Below are 22,434 nucleotides of genomic sequence, written 5' to 3' on the forward strand. Positions count from 1 at the left end.
TGATTAGAAAAGGTAAGTGAGAGCGAGGAAAAAAAAAAAAAGGCAGGTGAGAAGGTGAAGTATAAAGCAGCATGAGCAGAGGGATTGGCAGAGTGAGTAGAGCAATAACTGTTCTCGCAGAAATGGAGTCTTCAGTCTCCACCAGGCTTCTCAGGGAGCAGCCAGAGACAGCGGCCACATCCTGTCCCATGACATATACTCAGTGGACTCTTAAGTGGAGACCACTTTGCTGTTCATGGGAAGAGCTCAGTCTCTAGGATGAAAGCCAAAGTGCAGAATAACACAGAGACTGGGAAATACCTTCAGAGTTTCCTCAAAAACCTCGACACTTAGCCAGGAATAATCTACCTACAGCTGTCCTTGAAAGCCTCCCCTCTGAAGCCTGTGCTTCATGGGCCCAGGCAGGGTGCTTCACATGGACTTACAAAAACTCCTTACTGGCCAGCTAACATATTATCTGAGGAGAAGACTTAAGGTGACAAATCATGGAGGTGGTGCGTTGGCTAGTCAGAGGTATGATGCTGTCTTGCCGTAGGGAGGTCCAGGTCTGTGTCCCGCTCAGCATAGCAGTTATGCTGGCTGTTACCTGCTGAGCAGTTCCTAAGGGGTACGGCCACAGCTTGCCACCAGCCTTTGGTCCAGCTCTTGTCTGTTTTGCACAGAAGGGGCTGACTACACAGTATCCTGAAACCATATTTTATATCCTGCAGCTGTTAGTTTGTTCTCATTGAGGCTGTTTTCTTTTGGATTTTCCCCTGCAGGACCATCATAAATGTTGAACAAGTGGTCAACCACCTTATTTTCTTCTGTCATTAAGTCCTGGAAAAGGCCATTTCACCTTACTAATCACAGTGGGAGTCTGTGACGTTGTGTGAGCTAGTGTCTGATTCTCTGTTTCCTTTCACGGCACATCTTTCCAGATCTGTATCATAATCATGTATACCTTTCCATCAATAAACCTCCCTTTTACATTGGGCATTGTTTTTTTTCAGCATCACGGAACAGACATTTTAATGACAGCCCGCATGTTATGGTTGCTGGCTGGGGGGAGGATGAAGAAAGAAATGTATCTCTCCTGCCTGCAGCACTCAGCCTCCTCTCCCAGCTACAGCTGAGAACCGCTGGCAGCTACTGGAATAGGCAGCATGTTCAGTCACTCCCAGCCCCCCACCTCGGGAGTGTAAGACTCATTGCCCACGCCTGCTGAACAGCCCTCACCTTGCCCCAGCCCCGCCAGGGTGATGCCTCTGCAGCTGTGGCATGAAAGGAGGGGTTTATGTATGGACATCATGCAGTGACTCCGCACCAGGCTTAGCAGAGGAGATGGCGAAGAAAGGGGCAGGTTTCAGACCAGGCCTGGTGACTGCCCAGTCCCACATCCTGGATCTCCCCCTGCCAGGCCCCCCAGTCCCCCAGACTGAACAGAGTTTGTTCAAAAGAGATGGCGAGCCTGGATGTTGACCTGTCCCAGCCACGAGCAACAAGCCTCCCCATTTTCCTGCACCTCTCATCATCCCCCGCTTTGTCAGGCTTGGAGTCACGGTGGTGTCTGCAAACACAAACGCTCTTGGGCTGCAGCGTGCCAGAGTCGGTGGATGGGCGGGAAGACGTGATCCAGGCGCTACCGGAGCCCTGGCAGAGGGGACAAAGGGACAGGGAGGCATGGCTGGAGACGGGAGAACAGAGCAGCGCCGGGAGGGCTCGGGGAAGAAATATGGACGCGGCTCCTCTTAATCCAGCATCAACAGCCGCGCCGGCAGCCCTCGCCCACCCCCGCCGGGCTCCCATGGCCGCGGCCGGGCGGGGCGGCGGGGCCGGGGCCGCGGGGCCGGGGCCGGGGCCGGTCCCGGGCCGGGTCGGCCGCAGCTCACAGCCGGTGGGATCCAGCCCCACGGCGGCTTATTTCCAGTGTGTCTCAGGGCAGGGGTCGCTGGGCTGTACCGGGGGCTGACCATCCACCACGCAGGATCGGGGAGAGAAGGATGGACACCTGTCATGTAGGACCGGCTGGAAAAAAAGGACCTGCCATGCAAAGGCGTGAACAAGAATTTAAGCGAAGATGCGAACTGATCGAGTGCTGTATGTGCTTTGAAAGGATCTGTTTCACCAGGCCATTTGCTGAAGCTGTGTGTGGACTTGCATTTTTTGTTTCAGTGAAAATTAATCATCATGTCAACACAGAATATCCCTCTTCCCAAATCATTTTTTTTTTTTTCACAAAAGGTACTAAATAATTTGAGCCAGTGGGATTTCTGCTTCTGAGTTACTCAGGCCTGGCTCCTCAACAAACCAGATGTCTGAGTCTCCGCAGGCAGCAGGGTACCCACATACTCACAGGATCCATCAGCCATGTGTGAGTTTTAGAAACGCACAGGGCTGGCCATCCCGGATATGCATGATGTTGATGTTATAAATAGCCGTTTCATTAAGTTTTACAGACGAGCAATCTGTGGGGCATGAAATTGCTTTGGGTAGAGTGCAGATTTCCATGCTAAGTTCCAAAATTAAAACTTCACTGGCAGTAGGAAGGAAGCAGGAAAGGCTGTGAATTTTGCGTTCCTGACACACCCCGAACTGTAGCAACTGGCTCCGTTTACATGAGCATCGGACTGGACTAAAGCAAGAGAAATCAGTACTTACAGCAACAAGGTTGAAAAGGAGAGCAGGCTGAGTGCATGTGGATAGAGGATGTGCATCTTTCTGGGGGATTTGAGGCCAATTAAGCCAAGGCTTCAGCATCCCACATGGAATTCATAAAAATCTCCCTCAGGTCTGGCCAAATGTTATTCTGTTCAGCCAAACTTCGTTTTCTGGGAAGAAACAAGGTCCTGGAAAAAAAAAAGCTGCATTTTTATCATTCTTTTGGAGCCTTCTTTTCCTCTTAGGCCAAACCTGAACTATTAAAAAATGAAGAGCATAGTTCCCACTGCAGAATCTTCCTCTGCACGCTGAAAAATGTAATGTTTATTACCTGATTTTATCCTGTGACTCGAAGAGCTAATTGCCAGTTGCAGTCAGATCTAATAAATATCCCATGCTCATACTCTTCCTCCAGATTTTTATATGCAGACCATGTTCTCCATGGCTCCCACTCCCACAGGGAACAGCAATATTCCTTAAAATGCATTCCAGCACCTCCCAGATTTCTGGAACCTGGGTGTTTTGTTTCAGCTATATGTTTTTTGTGGCACGCACCTGAAACTGAAGCAAGTTTATTAATTGTTGACTAAGCAAGACAGGGACACCCACTAGACTGAATGTAATTTCTTCCTCTGTAATCCAATAATTCTGAGGCATCATATCATTCAATCCCAGAGACTCGGGGAGTGTTCTAGGTCTCAGAAGGTCAGAACTACTTTAATTTTGGCAAGACGTACGGGCTAAGCCAACTCTGTTTCCCAAAATGTGAGAAAATCAGGCTCACTGGCCCAAGACATGCTCTGAGCTACTATACTGCTGCCTCCTCAAAGGCACAGATGCTGGTTTACTGTGCCTGGTATTCCACATCTCAGTTTAAAAAAGCTACCAGAGAACAGGGACAGATATAAGTATCCACTGAAACTGTTGTGCAGGTCCTTGGACTGAGTCAGCAACGCTATGAGAAATGGGAAATTCAGAACTTCATTATGGTGGTCTACCAGTGCCCTCATGCCTGCTTTGCAACTTCTGGATCTCCTGTGGTTTTGTGCATGGCTCTGTTAGAGGTACATTAAAAGCTATTCTGAAATGTAGGTTCTTATGAGTAAAAAAGGGATAACAAACAGTATAATCACATGAGAATGTCTTTTTGACTAAAATGCTCTGTCAAGCATACTTCCCTTTGTGTTAAAGCCTTCTTTGTAGAGTTTATTTGTGTCATGGGAATTGCTTTGCGGCTCATGTGGACTTCACACTGAAGGATCTGCTAAAGGCTGATGTCATGGCCTAGTTAAGAAGAAGAGGACTTATAACGACCACACTTGTTCTGGAAACTGAACATAAGCTTTTCTACTGTAGATGATGAGTCTCATCCACAATGTGGGCAGCAGGTTGCAAAATCTAGAGAAAAAACAAATGGATCTCCCCAGTGTCGTGGTTGAACCCCAGTCGGCAACTACGCGCCACACAGCCGCTTGCTCACCCTCCACCCCTGCCCTGGTGGGATGAGGGAGAGAATCTGAAGAGCAAAAGTAAGAAAACTCATGGGCTGAGAGAAGAACAGTTTAATAATTGAAATATAATAATAATAATAATAATAATAATAATAATAATAATAATAATAATAATAATAAATTGTAATGAAAAGGAAAACGACGGGGGGAGGGGAACAAAACCCAGGGAAAAACAAAAAAAACCCCAAGTGATGCAACCGCTCACCACCCACTGACCGATGCCCAGCCAGTCCCCGAGCAGCGATTGCTCCCCCCCAGCCAACTACACCCAGTTTATATACTGAGCATGACATTATATGGTATGGAATAGCCCTTTGGCCAGTTTGGGTCAGCTGTCCTGGCTGTGCCCCCTCACAGCTTCTGGTGCACCTGGCAGGGCATGGGAAGCTGAAAAGTCCTTGACCAGTGTAAACATTACTTAGCAACAACTAAACCATCAGTGTGTTATCAACACTATTCTCATACTAAATCCAAAACACAGCGCTATGCCAGCTACTAGGAAGAAAATTAACTCTATCCCAGCCGAAACCAGGACACCTGGGAAGATGAGCCCCAGTGTAGCAGCATTCTCTTGCTTAGGCCGCTCAGTTGCTTATCCAGCACTCTCATTAGACAAAGGAGTCCTTGGTCCAGGAAATTTGGTTGCTTCATCTTTTGGCTCAAATCCTCTGTGATCCCTGCAGAGTCACAGGTAATAGTGCCAAGCTGTTAAACAATGGCACAGCAAGACCTCAGCTGTAAGACTTATTTTATTTTCCAGATCTTGTTACCAACTTGTTGATGTTTAGTCTTCTCCTCACCACCCTCCTTCTGTCAAATATGAAGTCTGAGTGATGACCAACCAATTCACTGATCAGAGAAGACCAGAAATGTGCCAGAGGAATCTTCAATCAAGAAATGATGATGCGTCAAAATGCTCTGAGGAAACAACTCAGCCTTGCTCTCTGATCGTTTCTTTATTGAGTTCCTTTGCCACACCTGGTGGGCAATTAGAGAGGTAGGGCCATGTCTGCAGTCAAATGACCCTCACCACCTGATTCATCAGACAGATGACATCATAGAAACATGGTCACATCTCTGGCACCACTGGCTATGAAATGCGTAGCATCAGGGGGCTTCCTGAGGAACATCAGTCATGTACATTTCAATTTTTTATTCAGAGTTACAATGAAAAGTTTTCTAAAAAAATTTTCAAATGGAGAAGCAACATTGTGTCAGCTAGTCCTGTAGCTCAACAGCAAGAGACAGTTTCTTTGTGCTCGACCTCCTAAAGGGTCACCTTTTGAGGGTCAAGAAAATCCTAAAAGCAAGGCATTACATTGAATACAGGACCTACAAGCCTCCTTCAAGGAAACTTCTCACTCTTATCTTGCAAGCTCAACACACTGATCGTCTTGCAAGCTCAACACACTGATCTCCTGATGCCTTTTGATCCTGCCCTGGAGTCCTCCACTCACCCTTCCTGCCACACCAGTGTTCCTGCTGGGCAAACCAAGACCTCCCTTAAGAACGTGATTTCAGCAGGGCTCCTGGACCCCATGTTGTCACACTGTGTATACAACCTGACAGCTGGGAGGTTTAAAAAATCTTATTTGAGAATGAAGGGAGGGTAAATATGAGCGAGGCAGGTAGAGGTGGAGGGAATAAAAATCACCATACTGTGTATGGACAGGGCTCTGCATGCATGCTACTAAAGTGCATGCATTTTTTTCACACATTTTTTTCAGCCTCACACATTTTTTTCAGCCTTTGGCTCAGTACCCAGGGGGAGGTGAAGGCTGGGTTATTACCGGAGGCAATTGCATAACCATGCCACATGTTCTCCACTTTACTGGAAGTGACTAGCTCTAGGCCCCACTGGTTCCCCTTGCTGTCCCTTCTGTCAAGGCAAGGTGTGTCCACATTTACTCAGTGACCCAAGGTCTGTGCCGTGGTAAAGCTCATCTGGGAAGTCCTGTGCACTGAGTGTGGGATGCACGGCTGGCTCTCTCCTCACAGCCCCCGGCTGCTTAGGCGAGGTCTTGTCCTGCTCCCTTCCAACCACTTGTGTCCAGTGCAGGGTATCCCAAAACAGGAGGGAAGTGCAGTGGTGTAATGCAGCCAGGGCAGGCTCTGTAGCAGGACACCGTGTTCAAAAGGGTCCTGATAAATGGCATGTTCTCCAGCTGTGTTAACAGGACAACAGCCCCTTTGCCTGCCTTGAAGGGCCAAACATGACCAGCTCTGCCCTGCCTAACAAGGTACAACGGAACAAAGCAGAGGTGTAGGGGAAAGGGTTAAACATGAGAATATTGGATTTCCTTGCCTCGTACCCCATTAGGACTTCTTGTCTTGCTTCCCTGTAGCATCCTCCATCTCAAAAATCTGGACAAACACTTACCAGCTGAATCCCAGCTCCTCTCTGCACTGGGAAAAGTTGCATGTCTTGAGCACCAAATGACATCTGGCTTAGCTGTGGCACAGAGAGAGGCCTGGACTTGCCTGGTGTTACCCAGCAAGTCAGTAACTGAGTTAAGCATAAAGTCCTTCCCTCCTGCTTCAGCTCAGCCAGCAGGCTCTGGGCCCGAGGCCCCTGCGGCGCAAGGCCAGCTCCACCGCCCCAGCACAGCTGGAGGAGCGAGCCCCCTTGCACAGCCACCACAGCAAGCGAGTGTTGCACCGGGCAAGTACCGCGTGGTCCATCTGGCAGGTGGCGTTGGCACAGCCCTCTGCTGCCTTCTTCTAGCAAAGCCATTCAGAGAAGGGCAGTGATTTGGGGTTTCACTTTTCTGTAGCTAAATGAAAACCAAATCAAAATGGGAAAAAGCTTTGAAATGCCATTAAAGTACGGTCTTTTTCCCTACTGGCACTCTTGCTTATGGCCTTGTGCCATGAAGTTTGGATGGTCTCTGGGGATTGCTATCCCATGCACCTCTGGGCACCTGTTCTGTCGTTGCATCACCCTCGTGGGAAGCATTTTTTCCTTCCGTCTGCTCAGCGTTTCTCTGTACGCAGCTTGGCACATCGCCTCTGCTCCTGCCACTGGGCACCTCTGAGAAAAGCCTGGTTCCAACTTCTTTCCACCTGCCTTGAACATCAACCGCAGGGCCAGCAGAAGGACCTTCATGAGATGCCTGTACCTCATGAGGAGAGAGGGAGCCCAGGCAATAACATCACAGCTAAAGCTAAAGCTAAACACAAAATCTATATGCATTTTGTATGTCTCTTTATATGATAAAGTTTTATCTGGAAAGAGGAGTCATATGACTCAAAAAGAGTGTAGTTAATTGTCCCAAGTGATGTTTTCAGACACATTTGTAAATGCTTTGGCTTTTTCTCTCCCGTTCCTTGGGAATAGTCTGAGTAATATGTATAAATGTATACATATATATGTATATTTATGTGTATATATACATATATGTGTATTTATACATACATTTATACAAAAGTATAAATGAAAATAGCTTTTCATTCTTTACTACATCAGAGATTATCTTCATTCCTCTGTAATATCCAAAAAATATCTGTGAACATGCAAACAGCTAGTTTCTTGTTTATATATTTTAAAATTATTAGATATCATCCACTAATTACCATCAATGGATTTAATAGTGGGATTTCAACAGCTGATCCTACTCTGTGTGTACTGTGCACTATAAGTATCAGACAGACTGCAGATTTTTCATGACGGAGGGTTAGCAGCCTGGGTTGCAGCCTTTTTTGCAACATACAGTATAGGTTTCTTTTAAGGCAAGACAAAGTTTATATGTAGAGGTGATGTTTGTTATCATACAGCTAGGAAAGGTGGATAAACCCTACTTTGTATAGGGCTTACCCTACAAATGGGCTAGCCTTACATCACACAAAATATAGTCACAGGACTATTTATAAAACCCAGCTACTGATTTGGCTTGCAATTTAATCTACAAAGTGCAGTAAAATGAAAGTAATTCATTGATGCCTTTTGCCATGCCTGAATTTACTCATTTGTTCATGACACCACAGAAATATGAGTTATAATTGGCTGTCTGCACCTGGGAAAGGCAGTAAATCTGCCACCAGGCGCTTCTCTCAGGTTAAGATATTCAACAGACCACTGAAGTGGATAATCTTTATTCGCTCTGATGTTTTCAGTTTAATTTGAAGTTTAGCTGATGAAGCCTTTTTATGGTGTTTCATTTCATTGTATATCTTCCTTTATCTGCATATTGCAACTTGTATAATGTTCATATTGTCTGAGGTTTTCTGATAGAGGGCCTCCTCTTCACTATGGCCTGTGAAGTATTTTGTCTCCCACACAATAATAAACCCTTTTTTATCTCTCTGGGTATTGCTGTTACTCCTATTAATTTATACAAGTACTTTTTCTGGTAATGCTTTTTTGTCATTTGAAATAAATTGCGTTGGGTTTCTTTGCTTTAGATACATAGGCCAGGGAAACTAATATTATTTGGATTTCCTTTAAAATAAAAATACTGAATTCTTTTTTCTGCTGAAGGATTTTTTTCAGCCTTTAGCTGAACAGCTAACACAATTTGTGAACCAGAGCTGTTAATATAAGTCTCAGGTTTCACAGTGACTGTTGTCTCACCTGTCCTCATGCAAAGCTGATTTAGGTACTGAAGAGAGACATTGCTTTGCTAGAGCTGCTGGTTTCCACCAGGGGTTCTTATGTGAAAGCTCATGGACCACCTTAGGCACGATACCAGTGTTACCAAGAACTGTTTCCTCAGCTTTTTCTTTTAACATATGCCTCTTCTTGAAAGCCAAAGGTTGAAGTTCAGTTTATCGTTTTGGTTTGGCTTTGAGGGCTGAGCATTGTGCTACAGCCCTTGAGGAGGCAGAACAGGAACATGGTAAAGAAGCAGGTGTCTTCCTTGGGATTAGTTACCTTTGGTGACAGTGGTTCCAAAATTGCTTAAGACTGCTGGGGCAGACAAGGATTCCTGCACATAACAGTGTTGTGATAGTACTAAGGGTTTTTACACCCACCTACAGACACCTTTTCTTCCTGCAATTGCCGTGACTGGTGAGCCATTCTGTTATTGGACAATTGGTAGTCATCTACAAAGCTGAACAATAGAAACTGAAAAGAAGTCAGAGGAAAATATACCAGAACTGGGTTAAGGTGATCAAAATTGCACAGCTCAATATCTTACTCTGTTTTCATGGGGAAATACGTTTTCTATAGTGGTGATAAACTTGGAGGTGTAGGACACTTTTTTCTGTCATCTTTGTTAGGCAATGCAGTGAAGACCATATGGCTTATAGGAAACTGCAGAATAAGGTTTGCTGTGACTGGAATTTATCAATATTTATGGTAGCCTGTATTAACTTATTAATTGCATCTTTTGTGTCAGTCAGTCCAACCCGAAACAATATATTTTAAAGTGCCGGTGGAAAGGAACCTGTGAAGGAAATATTGTGGAGAATTAAATGCTCCAGAAAATCAAAAAAATAGTCATAATGATACATTCAGGCAACGCAGAAGTGCTCCCATGGCATCCTTTTCTTACTGACCTGGTGTCTTGCTCCATTTCAATACAATAATACCTGGAAAGGAATTCCAATATATCAGCACATGTAACTTACCAGTATATCACTGTAACCTCTCTGAGAATTATCTAGAATTAAGCTGATTTTCCCAAGTGTTCTTTGGAACAAAATAAAATTTTAGAATAATGTTATAGTTTTAATATAGCATTGGAAATAAATAAGTTTCAAAAACCTTCTATGGAACAGCCAAAAGATGTGCTACCTTTAGAAGTAAGAGTAAACATATGTAATAATTTTCAAGCAGGATGGACCAAAATTAATTGCTATCGTTTAGTATAGAAATCCACTCTGCTTGGAGTGGATTAGTATAAAAAATTAGTTTTAGGCATTTTTGCTATATCAACCATTTACTGTGATGTGGTCTAATTTAAATTCTTTGTGATCAACAGTTAGGCACAATGATTAACTTAGGTTTTGTACCAGCTTAATATGGGGACTAGTCACTGAACATATTAGATATGTACAGATTGTCTCTTGATTGCCAGGTGTGCAGTGCCCTCAGACACGTATGAAGTATTATCATAAGAGGAAATATCTTTCCTCTAAAATCACGACTGCCAGTTCACTGAAGCCATCACTGTGTATGGCAAAGATGTTGCATGCCTTTTTCAGCAGTGATATCTTTTATTAGAGCAGCTAGCCTTGTTGGAAGTAGTAGCCAGTCTTTCAGACACACAACCTCTCCTTCAGGTCTGAAAAAGCACCTAAAAGCTTTCAAGCGAAGTACGAGTTCAGACCCCTTGTTCTGAGCTTTGTGAGAGAGGAACCAGCCGAAGCACCAACTGCCTGAGCTAAAGGGCGGTTAGTGCTAGTGGAGCAAAGTGGGCATTAGGGTGTCAGAGAGCTGGTAAGAGGTTCCTAGGGGACTGAGAAGCAGATATTTTATACCTTGTGGATGGTAAATTGGTTAGTAGAAGGAAGAAGACCATAGTGAATAGGATCTCCATTGAATCGCTGGGTTTGATGGCCCTGTAGATCAATGAATTTTAGTTTTACATGCTCATCCTTAAAGCGCGCTTTGCATGTGTCCATTCGGATTTCTTCTTGGTTTCAGTTTACAGCAGCCTGAGTGACAACAGGCAACTTGGGATGAGTCATGCTTTCCAGCAAATGCCCGGGACATCATTGCTTTGAAAACTGCTATTTTGCATGAGTTATTTACTGGAGAAGTTGAAGATGGGAGTGAGAGGACAGACGATAGGGGGCATTTCTGGAGAAAGATCTGGATGGTTTTTATTACTTGGTAGTTACACAACCACTTTTTTATCAGTATTTCCATCTCCAGCTGATAATCTGCTAAATCTTTTGGTTTGTATGAGTATGTGTTCATTCCTTCTCCATATGACATTTATATAACACGTCCCACCAGCAGCCACTGGCTGCCTCCTGACTGTTTTCCTAACTTTTGTGGTTTATAAAAAGTGTTAAATTTTATTCCATGAGATGTGTGCCTGATTTTTGAACACCATTCTTAAATTTCCTTTCATCCCCAGACATTTCTCCTGGTCCTTTGCACTGTTCTTCCCTGCAGTTTTCTGGCTACTACATCAGAGTCAAGGCACACTGTATAGCTAACATTCAGTCTTAACATTCACTCTTTTTCAAAGCTTAATCTTCAAGAAAAGAGCAAATAGGGCTGCCTGTGTTGTTGTGATCTAATAAGCTCCCTTGCACAGAACAGAGAACCTCTGCCATTAAGGTGGCTTCACATAGACACATTCAAGGTGGTTTGTACTGAAGCATTATCTCTGATGGGTTATTCGTACCCAACAGAAATCTTCACAGGGATCTTGAATCTCTATAAAGAGTGTTACCAAATCCTTTCACTGCACAGGCACTGGAGGGCATGCTGACAGCCCTACAGCTGCAATTTTGCAGTTTTCCATGGACTGGTGCAAACACCCCACCTAGTTAGGCTTCTCAGTGCTCGTAGTTTGGACTGAATATTTCTGTTCAATGACCTGCTTGAATTTAGCAAACTTATTTTCTTACTAGGTTCAACTTCTGGATAAGCTGCTACAACGAGAGGTTTGCAGAAGACCAAGTCAAGTGAGCAGCACTATTTCTGAGTGACTTTTGTTACAAACATGACTCACAGCAGCACAGATCTGAATCTGGCAAAGGGAAGGAGGAGCCACCTGGAACACCTGGAACATCTGTGCTCCAGATGACACTGAATGATAGAAGATGATCACCATGCTGGGGAGGCAAGGATGTCTCCCAACAGCGTGGTGTAATATTTGTGCATATTCACAGTGGAAACAGAACTTATTTCCATATCTAGAGCAGTACCCCACCTCATTTTGGGTTATATTCCTGACAGATTAATTGTCTAACCCACAGTAGCTCTGTTAGCAATCGTGTCAGCAAATCACTGCACTATTCTGTTAACATAATATGGGCAATGTTTCTGTCTGTGGGTTTCCTTTTGTTCTTAAAATACCTATAAACCTGGCTTTTGGCTTCAAAAGATCACAGTACCCCACATCAGCGTGCTGTGATTGGATGCTGCCCACAGGGAATATTACCCTGTGTTGAACATAGTTCATCTCCCCAACGCCGTGGATTTCTGATGGCTTAAAGAAAGCAGGGTATGAATCATTCAAAGATTTCTAATATAAGCACTATCCAATAGATACCCTTCCCCCACTTGGAAAGTCTCTGGCCAAATACTGTCCCTCTGTTCCAGCTCCTCCGTACCGCCTCTCCCCATTTCCGGATGGGTCCTGGCCCCCAGCCCTTATCTCCTCCAGCCCCTGGGCTGTTTACAGAGAGCAGTTATAAAGAGGCTGACCCAGCAGAGAGTGGAGGGGAATTACAAGGTGCAGGAAAACAGCAGCACTGGACCAGACTGGGTGTCTGCTTGACTCACCACGACCTGCTCTGCACCATGGGGAAGGACAGGCTGCCCAGCAAACCAAGTATCTTCCTCCTTCTCCTCTTCTTCCTTCCTGGAAATACCTCTCCCACCACAGAACCGTAAGCTACGCATGTGGAGGGGGGGAGGGAGGTCTTAGTACTCCTTTTGTCCTTCAGTTTTCTTCCTTTCTGTCAAACAGCTGTGCCAGTTTCTTCCGCTCCTGCCCTGCATCCTACTACTAGCCAAGCCCTGACCTTCCTGCACAGCTCTGCCAGCGCTCCCCACTCCCACCCTGCAAGCCCCTGATTGTCCAGCCCTGGGACCCCCCCCGAGCTCTGCCAGTGCCCACACTCCTGCCCTGCAGCTGCCTGCTAGTCCACCCCTGCATCCTCACAACATATTTGCCTAAGTATATTCCTTCCTAGAAACCTTCAGGTGCCTGGGGTTTTGAGGGCATGATGCCAGAATCCATGTACTTACCTTTCCTGTAGTATCCTTGTTTCAATCACGGAGTTATTTCTCCTTGTTCTCCTGCTGCTTTCACGCCAGTTTGTTCCCCTTTTGCCTGTTTCTTTCAAGCCCGTTTGTCTCCCTTGGCAGCATCAGATGTACTTGTTCCCAAAGAGGATCCATGACCTAGATTCTCTTCCTCCGGCGCAGAGCCTGGCGCTGGCACCCTCCCTGGGGCATCCACCCCAGGGCTCTGCGGACCAGCAGCTTGGCTGCAGCGCCCACTCTGCCGAGGGCCCTGAGGAGAGGGGCAGCCCGGGATGGCACGGGCAGACTGGAGGCTGGCATCCCCACCCCAGCCTCGCCTACCAGAGAGGATTGCTCCGGAGCTTCTAGCCTGGACCGGAGCAGCCTCCCTCTTCAGACCCTGGCTGCTGTCACACGCTGTGCCTGTTGCTGTGCTGGCAGAAGCGCAGTTCTCAGCACCGCTGGTCTCGTAATGCTTGCTACAGAGATTTCGTGCCCATGAGCACCACAGTAGTGCTAGCAGCTGTAGCAGAAGGTGCAGTGCTACTGCTGCCGCTTACTCTGTGGTCAGAGGTGGCTCAGGCTGAAGGACCTTTGACTCACGCCGTACCATCAACCTCCCATTCATCTGCCCTGTTTGGGTGCCGCTGGGGTGGATCAGCCAGACCAGTCTGCTTTGGGGTCGGGCTGAGCTCTCTGGTCTCCCTACAGTAATCTGACATAATTAAGTAATTAAGATTAAGTAATCTTAATTCGTCCCTGCCCAAGATCAGGGGGAAAAGGAATGAATCTGTACTGCTCAGTCCTCTCCTCCTGTGAGCAACATGCTGCTCTTTGTCCCTGACCTGAGCACCATTTTGGGAGGGGAGAAGGAAGAAGGGCTGAGAGAGGTGGGGGATAGAGGGGTGTAGTTGGGATCCACAGAATGAAGATAGGAGCCCAGTAAACAGCTGTGGAGCAGGGACGCAGTGGAGTCTGAGCGGTGAATTGCTAGGTAGGTGTGAGGGTAGTGGTTCTGTTTTAAGTGCTGCAGGGTAGATCAGATGCTGTGTATAACACAGAAGGGAAGCCGCCCTTGAACTGAAGACAAAATGAAGCCTCCAGCCAAGGCTTGCTTCCTGTGCCTGGCACAAGCAGGGAGATAGCTTCTTTGAGCAGCAGCAGTTGCTGCTATTTCTGTTTCAGATGTGGCCGGCTGCACAGGAGACACAATTCGGGTTCAGACTATATATTAGAAAAAACTTATTCACCGCTTTAGTGCAGCACTGGAACAGGTGACCCAGAGAGATGGTGGAAACTCCATCTATGGAGTCCTTTGCAACTGTCCTGTTCCAGGAGAGACGCTGGGCTTGAGACATCCAGAGATCCCTTGCAACCAAAACTTTTATGATACTGTAAGATACTGACAGCAAGATTATTTTTTTCTTGCTCTGGATCTGTTCTGGAAGAATGTAATAGGAGGTATCGTTCTCCTATTCTGATATGTGGTTGTGCATGCCTGCTACTTTACAATGCAGTGTACATGCTTGGGAATATACTGCATATACTCAGAAATGCAAGGTCATGATGGCACATGAATTGGCAGGTGTGGATTTGGACTGATGGAGCTGATGAAATTCACTGGCTTCTTTGGTTGTGTGCTTGTTCCAGGAAGTAGCTGAGAGTCAATACACAGACGTTAGTCCATCTTAAGCTAGAGTATTACCTTCTATATATAGACAAACTCATCATTTTTGCCTCAGCCACTTTCTCTAGGGTCTCCTATCCCTCCTTGTTGCCTGCTTCTGCTGGAGTCACTGCCTCTGTTTTCAGAACAGTTTGTTGCATGCAGGAAGGCTGCTGAGGTCTCTTTTGGCAGCCCAGATTTTGGGCTGGAATGTCTATACATGGACTTTGTGACCCAAGTTATTTAAAGCTCTCGTAGTACTTTAATTGATCTAGCTCTTTTCACCAACACATCCCAAAACAGCTAAAGGAAGGTCTATAAACAGCATATTTCATATCCTTGTTTCAAAGGCAGGGAAGCCGGTGTAAGGGGAATTTCTGCGCGTTGGCCAAAATTTCAGCAGAACAGTGAACAGGAAGAGGAATGAGGCCAAATTCCCCACGAACTAGGTCACGCTGTCCCTTCGGTAGACTGGACGTTACAGTCAGATTGCCAATGCCACTGACAGGGGGCAGGGGAAATGAGATTAGGGGAAGCAGGCATGGGGTTAAGCTGTGGTGAGAAAGCTGTGGACGAAGGGGAATGCTGGAGCAAGCAGATAGTCACAAGCTGTAAGTCACTCCCTGGGTGGCTGGAGCTCCCTCCTTTCACTGCTTCTGCAGCAGCACGCACTGACCAGAGCTGCTGCCTGGCTCCTCACCACACTTTCTCTCTTTGCCTGGTGGTGAGGGAAATGGAGGTACTGGCTGGGTCCCAGTGCCTCCGCAGTAGCTTTAGGACTTCCCAAAAGCTCAGAGCCCAGGCAATAATGTAGCTCTGGACAGGCCCAGCTATCTCTCTCCCCAGGGCTGGCACCATCTGGCAAGGTGCACATTAGCCTTCCCCAGTGGAGGGCCCATGGAAAAGTGGTATGAGCAGTCCTGATCACAGGTTTCCTCCTAGGCATAGTGGTTAATATACCCTGCAGACTGAATTGCCACCAGAACCTCCTGCTGCTGCATCTGGATAGCTTGAATGTGCACAGGGAAAAAGGAATACCAGGTCCATAAAAATGGTCCAGCATCAGACCAAGGGACTACATTAGCTCTGTATTCTGTCTGTGTTGGTGGCCAGTTGTAGGTGCTGAGGGACAGAGTAGAGGAGCAAGGCGAGTACTGTGGAAATGAGTTTCCCACCTGCTATAGCCTTATGGAGCTTCTATCAGAGGTTCAAGGTCTTACTGTGGCAGGGATTACACCTGTGCCACTATGTTTTCTAGCCATTTCTGGGCAATGAATTTACCCAGGACATTTTTTTATAACCTTCATATCAGGAGTAGCTGATCTTCTTGCCCTTTTGAGCCTCATACCAAATTTTATGTAGTTGGTGCCATAGGGCAGATACCATACGCCTTGGACAGTTAATGGCAGGTGGGGAGTGACAGCTTCTTTTAAGGGCCTGCACTTGGCTGGACACGCAGGTAAGGCCCTAATTATCCAACTCAGTGGCACCTGCTGGCTCCTTTTGTTCCTCACCCAGGGAAGGACAGTTGGCTGCTGTCTACCACCTGATGCCGCCTGGGCATATGTGCCCTTCTTGGACTGCTTGAGGGCACCAGAAGGCTCAAGAGCCACAAGCGGCCATACGAGAATGGAACATTTGGACTTTACAGCATCTGGTAGCATTAAGTTCCTCAGTTTAATTTTGTATGTTAGTGAGAAAGTTTCTGCTGCTTTCTATTTTTTCTAAGCCAGCTGCTTAATATTTTCACCTGGTGTTGTTTAGTACACGTGTCGTCACAGGTGATGGACAAGCCATACTTTCTTTCGCGCACATCGTGGCTTTATAGCTTTCTATCATGCCTTTTTCCAGGCTGAAGAGTCCTAATCTATGTAGTGTCTCCTCTTCCTGGAGGAGGAAATCATTCCAAATTTCAGATCATCTCTACCATCTTTCACAGAACCTTTTCTGCTAAATCCATCTTTTAATGGGAGCAAACCAGCATGCCATACGTGAGATGTAGAAGTACCTTGCAATTATACAATGGCAAAACGATGTGTTCTGATTTGTCCTATATTCCTTTCTGAACACTTCCCTACAGTCCATTTGTTACTTGTCACTGAATGAGAATTTTCCAAGAGTGATCAACAGCGCTCATGTCTGAGTGGTAATAGCCCACTTAGTGATACAGCATATACACAATACCATTTATACTGTTGGGGTAGTTTTTTCTTCCTCTATTGATTATTTTCCATTTATGAACAGTTCATTTGCCATTTTTGCTACACAGTCCCACCATATGACAAAAGTTTTCCACAAATACGTAAGTCAGTTTTAGGTATTTTCTTACCCTGGACAATTATCAGAAAATTGTACTTCACAGATCATTTAGAAGTGTACTGAACAACAGGGGTCCCAACACAGACTCTGGAGATTTTCACTGGTTCCTACCCATTGTGTCCTATCTTTTAACGAATTAATCCAGGTCAGAATTAATAATTTGATTTATTAGTAAAAAATTAGTAAAATGATCCCTTTTATTGGATGGCAGCTTAGTTTAAGGGTCTTTTGTGAGGGACCTTTGTCAAAATCTCTTTGAAGATGCAAGTACACTTGTGTTGCAATAAACCAGTACTGTCTGAAATCCTTTGTGTGCTCATCTTAATAAGGTCCCAAACTGCAAGCACTCACATTTTTGCTCAGCATGAGAAGGATTTGGAAACCTGGATACGCAAAGGCAGGAACGGACAGACAAGTGGGTGTTTTTTTCAACCCTAAAACTGCTGAATTTTCAACCTTTCTTAGCTTATGCCTTTGAGTCTCAATAGGAGATTGTGGGATATACAAAAATCAATTAACAGGCTGGAACCTTTCACACCGTCCTTACTGCCTGCTGTGAAGCCGAACAAAACATCCTTTGTAAAGGACTCTCTATTAGCATAGAAATTGTTCCTTCCACTGCAAGCATTTTCCTGCTTTTAGGCTAATTAGTTAGGCAGTTTAATATGTATAAACCCAAAATAAAATGAATGCTCATGTGTATATGCACTGCAATTCACAGGGGTAGTAATGGATTACGCATGCTGATTTGTTAATTTCCTTATACTTAATACTGTTTCCTTAGAACTGTTTCACACTTCTGATCCTTCTGATTCTTGCTTCCATCTCTTCCTAGGCAGTATATGGTGCTACTGCCCTTTCTGATACACACCGATTCTCCTGAGAAAGTCTGTGTTCAACTGACCCACCTGAATGAGTCTGTGACGCTGAGTGCCACACTCGAGCATCAAGGGGAAAACAGGAGCTTGATTGATGACGTGGTGTCGGAGAAGGACGTGTTCACCTGCATCCCTTTCTCTGTGAGTATCTCACCCTTGTGGGATGAGCCCTTGTGTTTATAGATGTGGTATAGTAGATCTAAACAGTCCAGAAATGAGAAATAAGACACATTCCAATCAGAGACTTCTAAGCTAAGCCAAACAAAAAAAATGAATTTGATGTGGAAAATTGACTGTGGTAGCCTTATGAGGAATAATTTTCCACCATTATCAAATTCTGTGTCCCACATGATATTTCTGTCCATGCAGGGCTTAGATAGCTCTTTTGGGATCCTTCATCTTAGAACTTTAACTGACAGAACATACTCCATGTTTGTTTGATATGTGTAAGCCTCAGAGGAAAAATAGCAAAGTGGAATGAGAACTGTAGAAGCTGGGAAATGGTTGAAGACAGTGAGGTCCATGCGGTCATTTGGCTCTTTCTGGAGCTTATTCATGATTGTTTCCTGCAGAAGGCTGATTGGTGAGTAACGTAAGCAACTGGCCCCACCCCCTAAATAACAAATCTTAGTCGATTTCCATTTTGATAAATCATAGGATGGAACAACATCAGATTCAATATTTCTCCAAGGATAGTGTATAAATGAAGGAAGGGAAAAGGCTTGCAGTATTGGAAGGAGAGGAAGAAGCAGCATGGAGAAAACTCAAGGAAATTGATAAGATCTATCATTGCAGCAATTCCTGAAGGAAAAAGAAGATTTCCTTGAGACAGAGGAGACAAGCCCTCCAAGTTCATATCAGAAAATCATGTTTTTTCTCTTGCTTCCGGCACTGAGTCTTTGGTGTCCCTTTAGGGAACTTCCAGGCCTAGCTAATACTCGGTCCTTCAAAGGGTTAATGCAATGTGGTGAATCAGTAAAGCAGTTATCCTCTTCATTTTCCTTAGCTTCCAAAATCCAATAGCACATCAGCAGCATTTCTCACTGTGATGGTGAAGGGGGCAACACTGCAGTTCAGAAGCCGCAAGTCAGTGCTGGTCCAGAATTCTGAGAGCTTGGTCTTCGTCCAGTCGGATAAACCCATCTACAAACCTGGACAGACAGGTATGGGGAACTGGGTTGGTGTTGATTCTGACAGCAGAAAATCTTACAGGCTTCGTTCCCCAGAGGCCCCATACTTTTATTAAAGTTTTCAGACTTCTTAATGGGGGGAGTTAAAGCACTCAGTAAATCTATTTCTGTCAGCTGAGATCTAGGGCATGTGGTACCTTCATCATTCCTATTCTCCATCCTCCGGGCTCAGCATCTCAGCCAGATGTAGGCACAGTCTCAGACTCATTCTACTCAACTAGAACCTGGGATGACTTCAAAGCGTAGTCTCCCTTAGCTGCACCTGAATCAACAAAGCAGGACAGGCACTCCCAAGGGACAATTCAGTTCGGCCAAGACCTGATTATCCTTCCAAATTTATCTGCCTCTCACCATCTGCAAAAGAAAGAGCCTGAAGTAATTGCTTCCATAACTTAGAGATCTCAATTCAGAGCCTGTTGATCCATGGAATGAATCTGAGTTATAAAATATTGAAACACTGACATTTCCTGGTAATGGCTACAAATTTAACAGTGGAATTCCCTTCTTTTCCGTTACACCCTTCAGTTCTGTTTCGGATCGTCTCTCTGGACAAAGACTTCTACCCGCTGAATGAGAAGGTAGAGCCATAATTCTTTGTTGTTAACCAGGAGGCTTAATTCCCAATTAACACCATAACTGTCATCATTCAGAACCACTGAAGACAGCCTTTAAACATATGATCCTTTCTTACTCATACCATCCTTGACCCATTCCATATCCTGTCCTGGGACACACTCCACCTGTCTCTATTGACTGAGAAACATATCCCCTTTTTCAAAGGGATATAGGTGTTTAAAACCAGATTCACAAAGGAATGTATGTGGCCAAGCATGTAGGCGGGGATCTCATTACTGAAAAAATGGGTGGGACAAGTTTCCATCGAAAGTGACAGATGTGCAGATGTTTCTGGCAGTGGGTGCAACCACATGCTTAGAGGCAGAGAAAGCAGCATGACAAGGACTTGGTTTTAAGGAACTGGTCAGGAGTGTAAGTCCACCTTTTAGCTTATTTGACAATCAGTTCCTCATGCAGACAAGTTCTTTGAAAACTCTTACTTCATCACACTTTCATACTGTGGTAAGACAAAAAGTTGGGGGTCTAAAATTCTATAGAAGAGATTCCCTTAACCATCAAGAACAAAGGAAATAGAGCAAGTACAGAAAAGGAAGAACCCAAAGGACTTCTTAGAAGGTTGTTCTTCTGCCCTTCAGTCCAAATCTGGATATTACTTCCATCCATATGTGACTAATATTTCTAACACTGATTTTCCTTTGTTCTCTCCCTACAGTTTCCATTTGTCTATGTTCAGGTGAGTGGATGTCTATTATTTCTGCAGAATGTGCAGGCACAGAGGCAGTCATCTCCAGCAGTGGTGTTTTCAGGCTGAGGTGCAAGGGAAAAAACATGGGCACATGACCTTTTTCCTTTGTGTAAAGGAAGGCTGAGTAGTTGGGCATCAAAATAAGTTCCAACAATGGTTCTTTGATTGGGGAATGTGCTGTAGGAACAAAATAGTTAATCAGTGCAAGCCATGCTGTGAGCAGAATTACATTTGCCTAGCGGTCATATCAGAATGGCTTATTCCTCTTCCCAAGCAGAACTAAAATTTTCTCTCTGCCAAGTGTGGTTGAAAACACAGAACTGCATTAAACAATCTAGTAAAACTAAAGAAACAAAATTATGTAAGTAGACATCCCCTGTCTTCCCAAGTATGCCCTTTTTGTCTGGTTTTTTTTTTTAAATGGTTGAACTTCAGTGACAGACAAAAGTTAATAGGAAGGATGTTTCTGTCCATTATTCAAGTACTCACTTTATCAGCTGAGAAACCAGAATTTACAATTATTATCTGGGACAACTTCTAGTGGAAAACTGATGGGAAGGACCCAGCAATGGACCCTGAAGCCACGATAGCAGCCAAAACAGTGCTGAAATTAGTGTGCACAAATCTTAAGTTGGTTTGCGTGATTATGGGTCCTATGTAGTCAATCCTGTCATTGCTCCTTGCTGTTTGGGGTTGCTGTCTCCATTCTGCACCATCTGTCTCTAGAGCTGGGGGTGTTGTCACAACAGGGGAGGCAGAAGGTGGGCAGAAGCAGGCTACGCTCCTCTTTTCTACCCTCCTATCAGAGTGCTGTCACTCTCTCTTCCCCTCAGCAAACTTCCAGAAGAGAGCTGCAGAGCTGGTGGGCCACTGACTGTCTGTGAATATTTGGAGAAAGAAGAGTAAGAGAGCGTGTGGTGTGGGATAGCAGGTGGAAGAGAGCATCTCAGAACTACCTTCTGCTGAGGCTCTCCCATGGGGTTGTAGAACAGGTCCCTACCCATTCAATGAGACGATACTTGACTGAGTACAGGAATTTCATGAAAGGAGCAAGAAGAAATAAATCCTATCCACTGCCTCCAGAAACCCCATATGCCTTTGCCTAACAAGCTGAATAATTTAATAACCTTTTTTTGTGTCAGTACTATGAAAGGCTTCAATTTTAAATCCCTAGGAAGGCCTTCCTGTGTTTTCAGCTCCAGCCTGTGAGGCATGGTGTTTGCCCGTGCTGTTTAAGCCAGTTTATGTAGGCCTTGTCCTCCATTCCCACCATCGCCTCTCCCTTCCTCGGTGCTCCTTCACACTTCAGCCCTGCCCTTTGTTTAGCTTTCACAGATGTCTATGAGGCAGTCTGGTAGAGTGGGAAGCTCACCTGGCAGCAAATTCACCATTTTTCTCTAGGGTACTTTTTTCAGCCTGATCAGATCTGCCAGTGCAGTTTACCACATGCTTGCATGAAATTTGGACTAGCCCAAAGGAGAGGGTGGCAGGAGTGAAGAAAGGTGACAGGTTGAAGTCAGCAGTGCTAAGGAAATAAATGTTCATCAGTCCACACCCTTAATGTCACTAATTGATCGTAGTCAGCCACAAAGGAAGAAGTTAGTATGAGCCTATTATTTCTGAACTATTATCCTGACCTATTGCTTCTGTCATTTAAAAAAAGACCTTTCTGAGGAAAAACAAACAAACTGACTTTCAGGTCTTCCCTATAAATACATCACAGAAATGGCAACAAGTTCACAAGCCAAGCTATAAACGTTTTCTTGAATTCCTCTTCCAAGGAAGCCCAGTGGTGTCCCTCACAGTAAGTGGTGAGCTTTTCAGCAGGGTCGAAATGTGATGATGAAGAGGATTTGGTCAGAGCCGTGGGATGCGTTTTACTGACTGTGCCTTCCTCCCGGGGTGCTTCTTGGGAAGAAGGCCCCCTCTTCTGCCCCCTGACCAGTGACCTCCAACTGGGGGATGTCATTCACATCCCCGTTTCCCTAAGCCCTGAGATAAAATCTCAGTGAAGTAAATGCACACAGTCACATACCT

The 22,434-nt window shown here is 45.2% G+C and overlaps 1 protein-coding gene across 1 annotated transcript in view; it reads left to right on the forward strand.

The window, feature by feature from the left end:
- Positions 1–12,542: 12,542 nt before the first annotated feature.
- The window catches only part of LOC142404761 (alpha-2-macroglobulin-like), a 40,460-nt gene continuing 30,568 nt past the window's right edge, over positions 12,543–22,434 (forward strand). The window contains exons 1-5 of the mRNA XM_075491761.1: positions 12,543–12,665; positions 17,844–18,027; positions 18,893–19,049; positions 19,602–19,654; positions 20,365–20,385. Of these exons, the coding sequence (XP_075347876.1) occupies positions 12,577–12,665; positions 17,844–18,027; positions 18,893–19,049; positions 19,602–19,654; positions 20,365–20,385 (504 nt within the window). The 5' untranslated portion in view covers positions 12,543–12,576. The remainder of the gene's footprint in view (positions 12,666–17,843; positions 18,028–18,892; positions 19,050–19,601; positions 19,655–20,364; positions 20,386–22,434) is intronic.

The sequence above is a fragment of the Mycteria americana genome, chromosome 1, assembly GCF_035582795.1.
Source record: "Mycteria americana isolate JAX WOST 10 ecotype Jacksonville Zoo and Gardens chromosome 1, USCA_MyAme_1.0, whole genome shotgun sequence".
NCBI lineage: Eukaryota > Metazoa > Chordata > Aves > Ciconiiformes > Ciconiidae > Mycteria > Mycteria americana.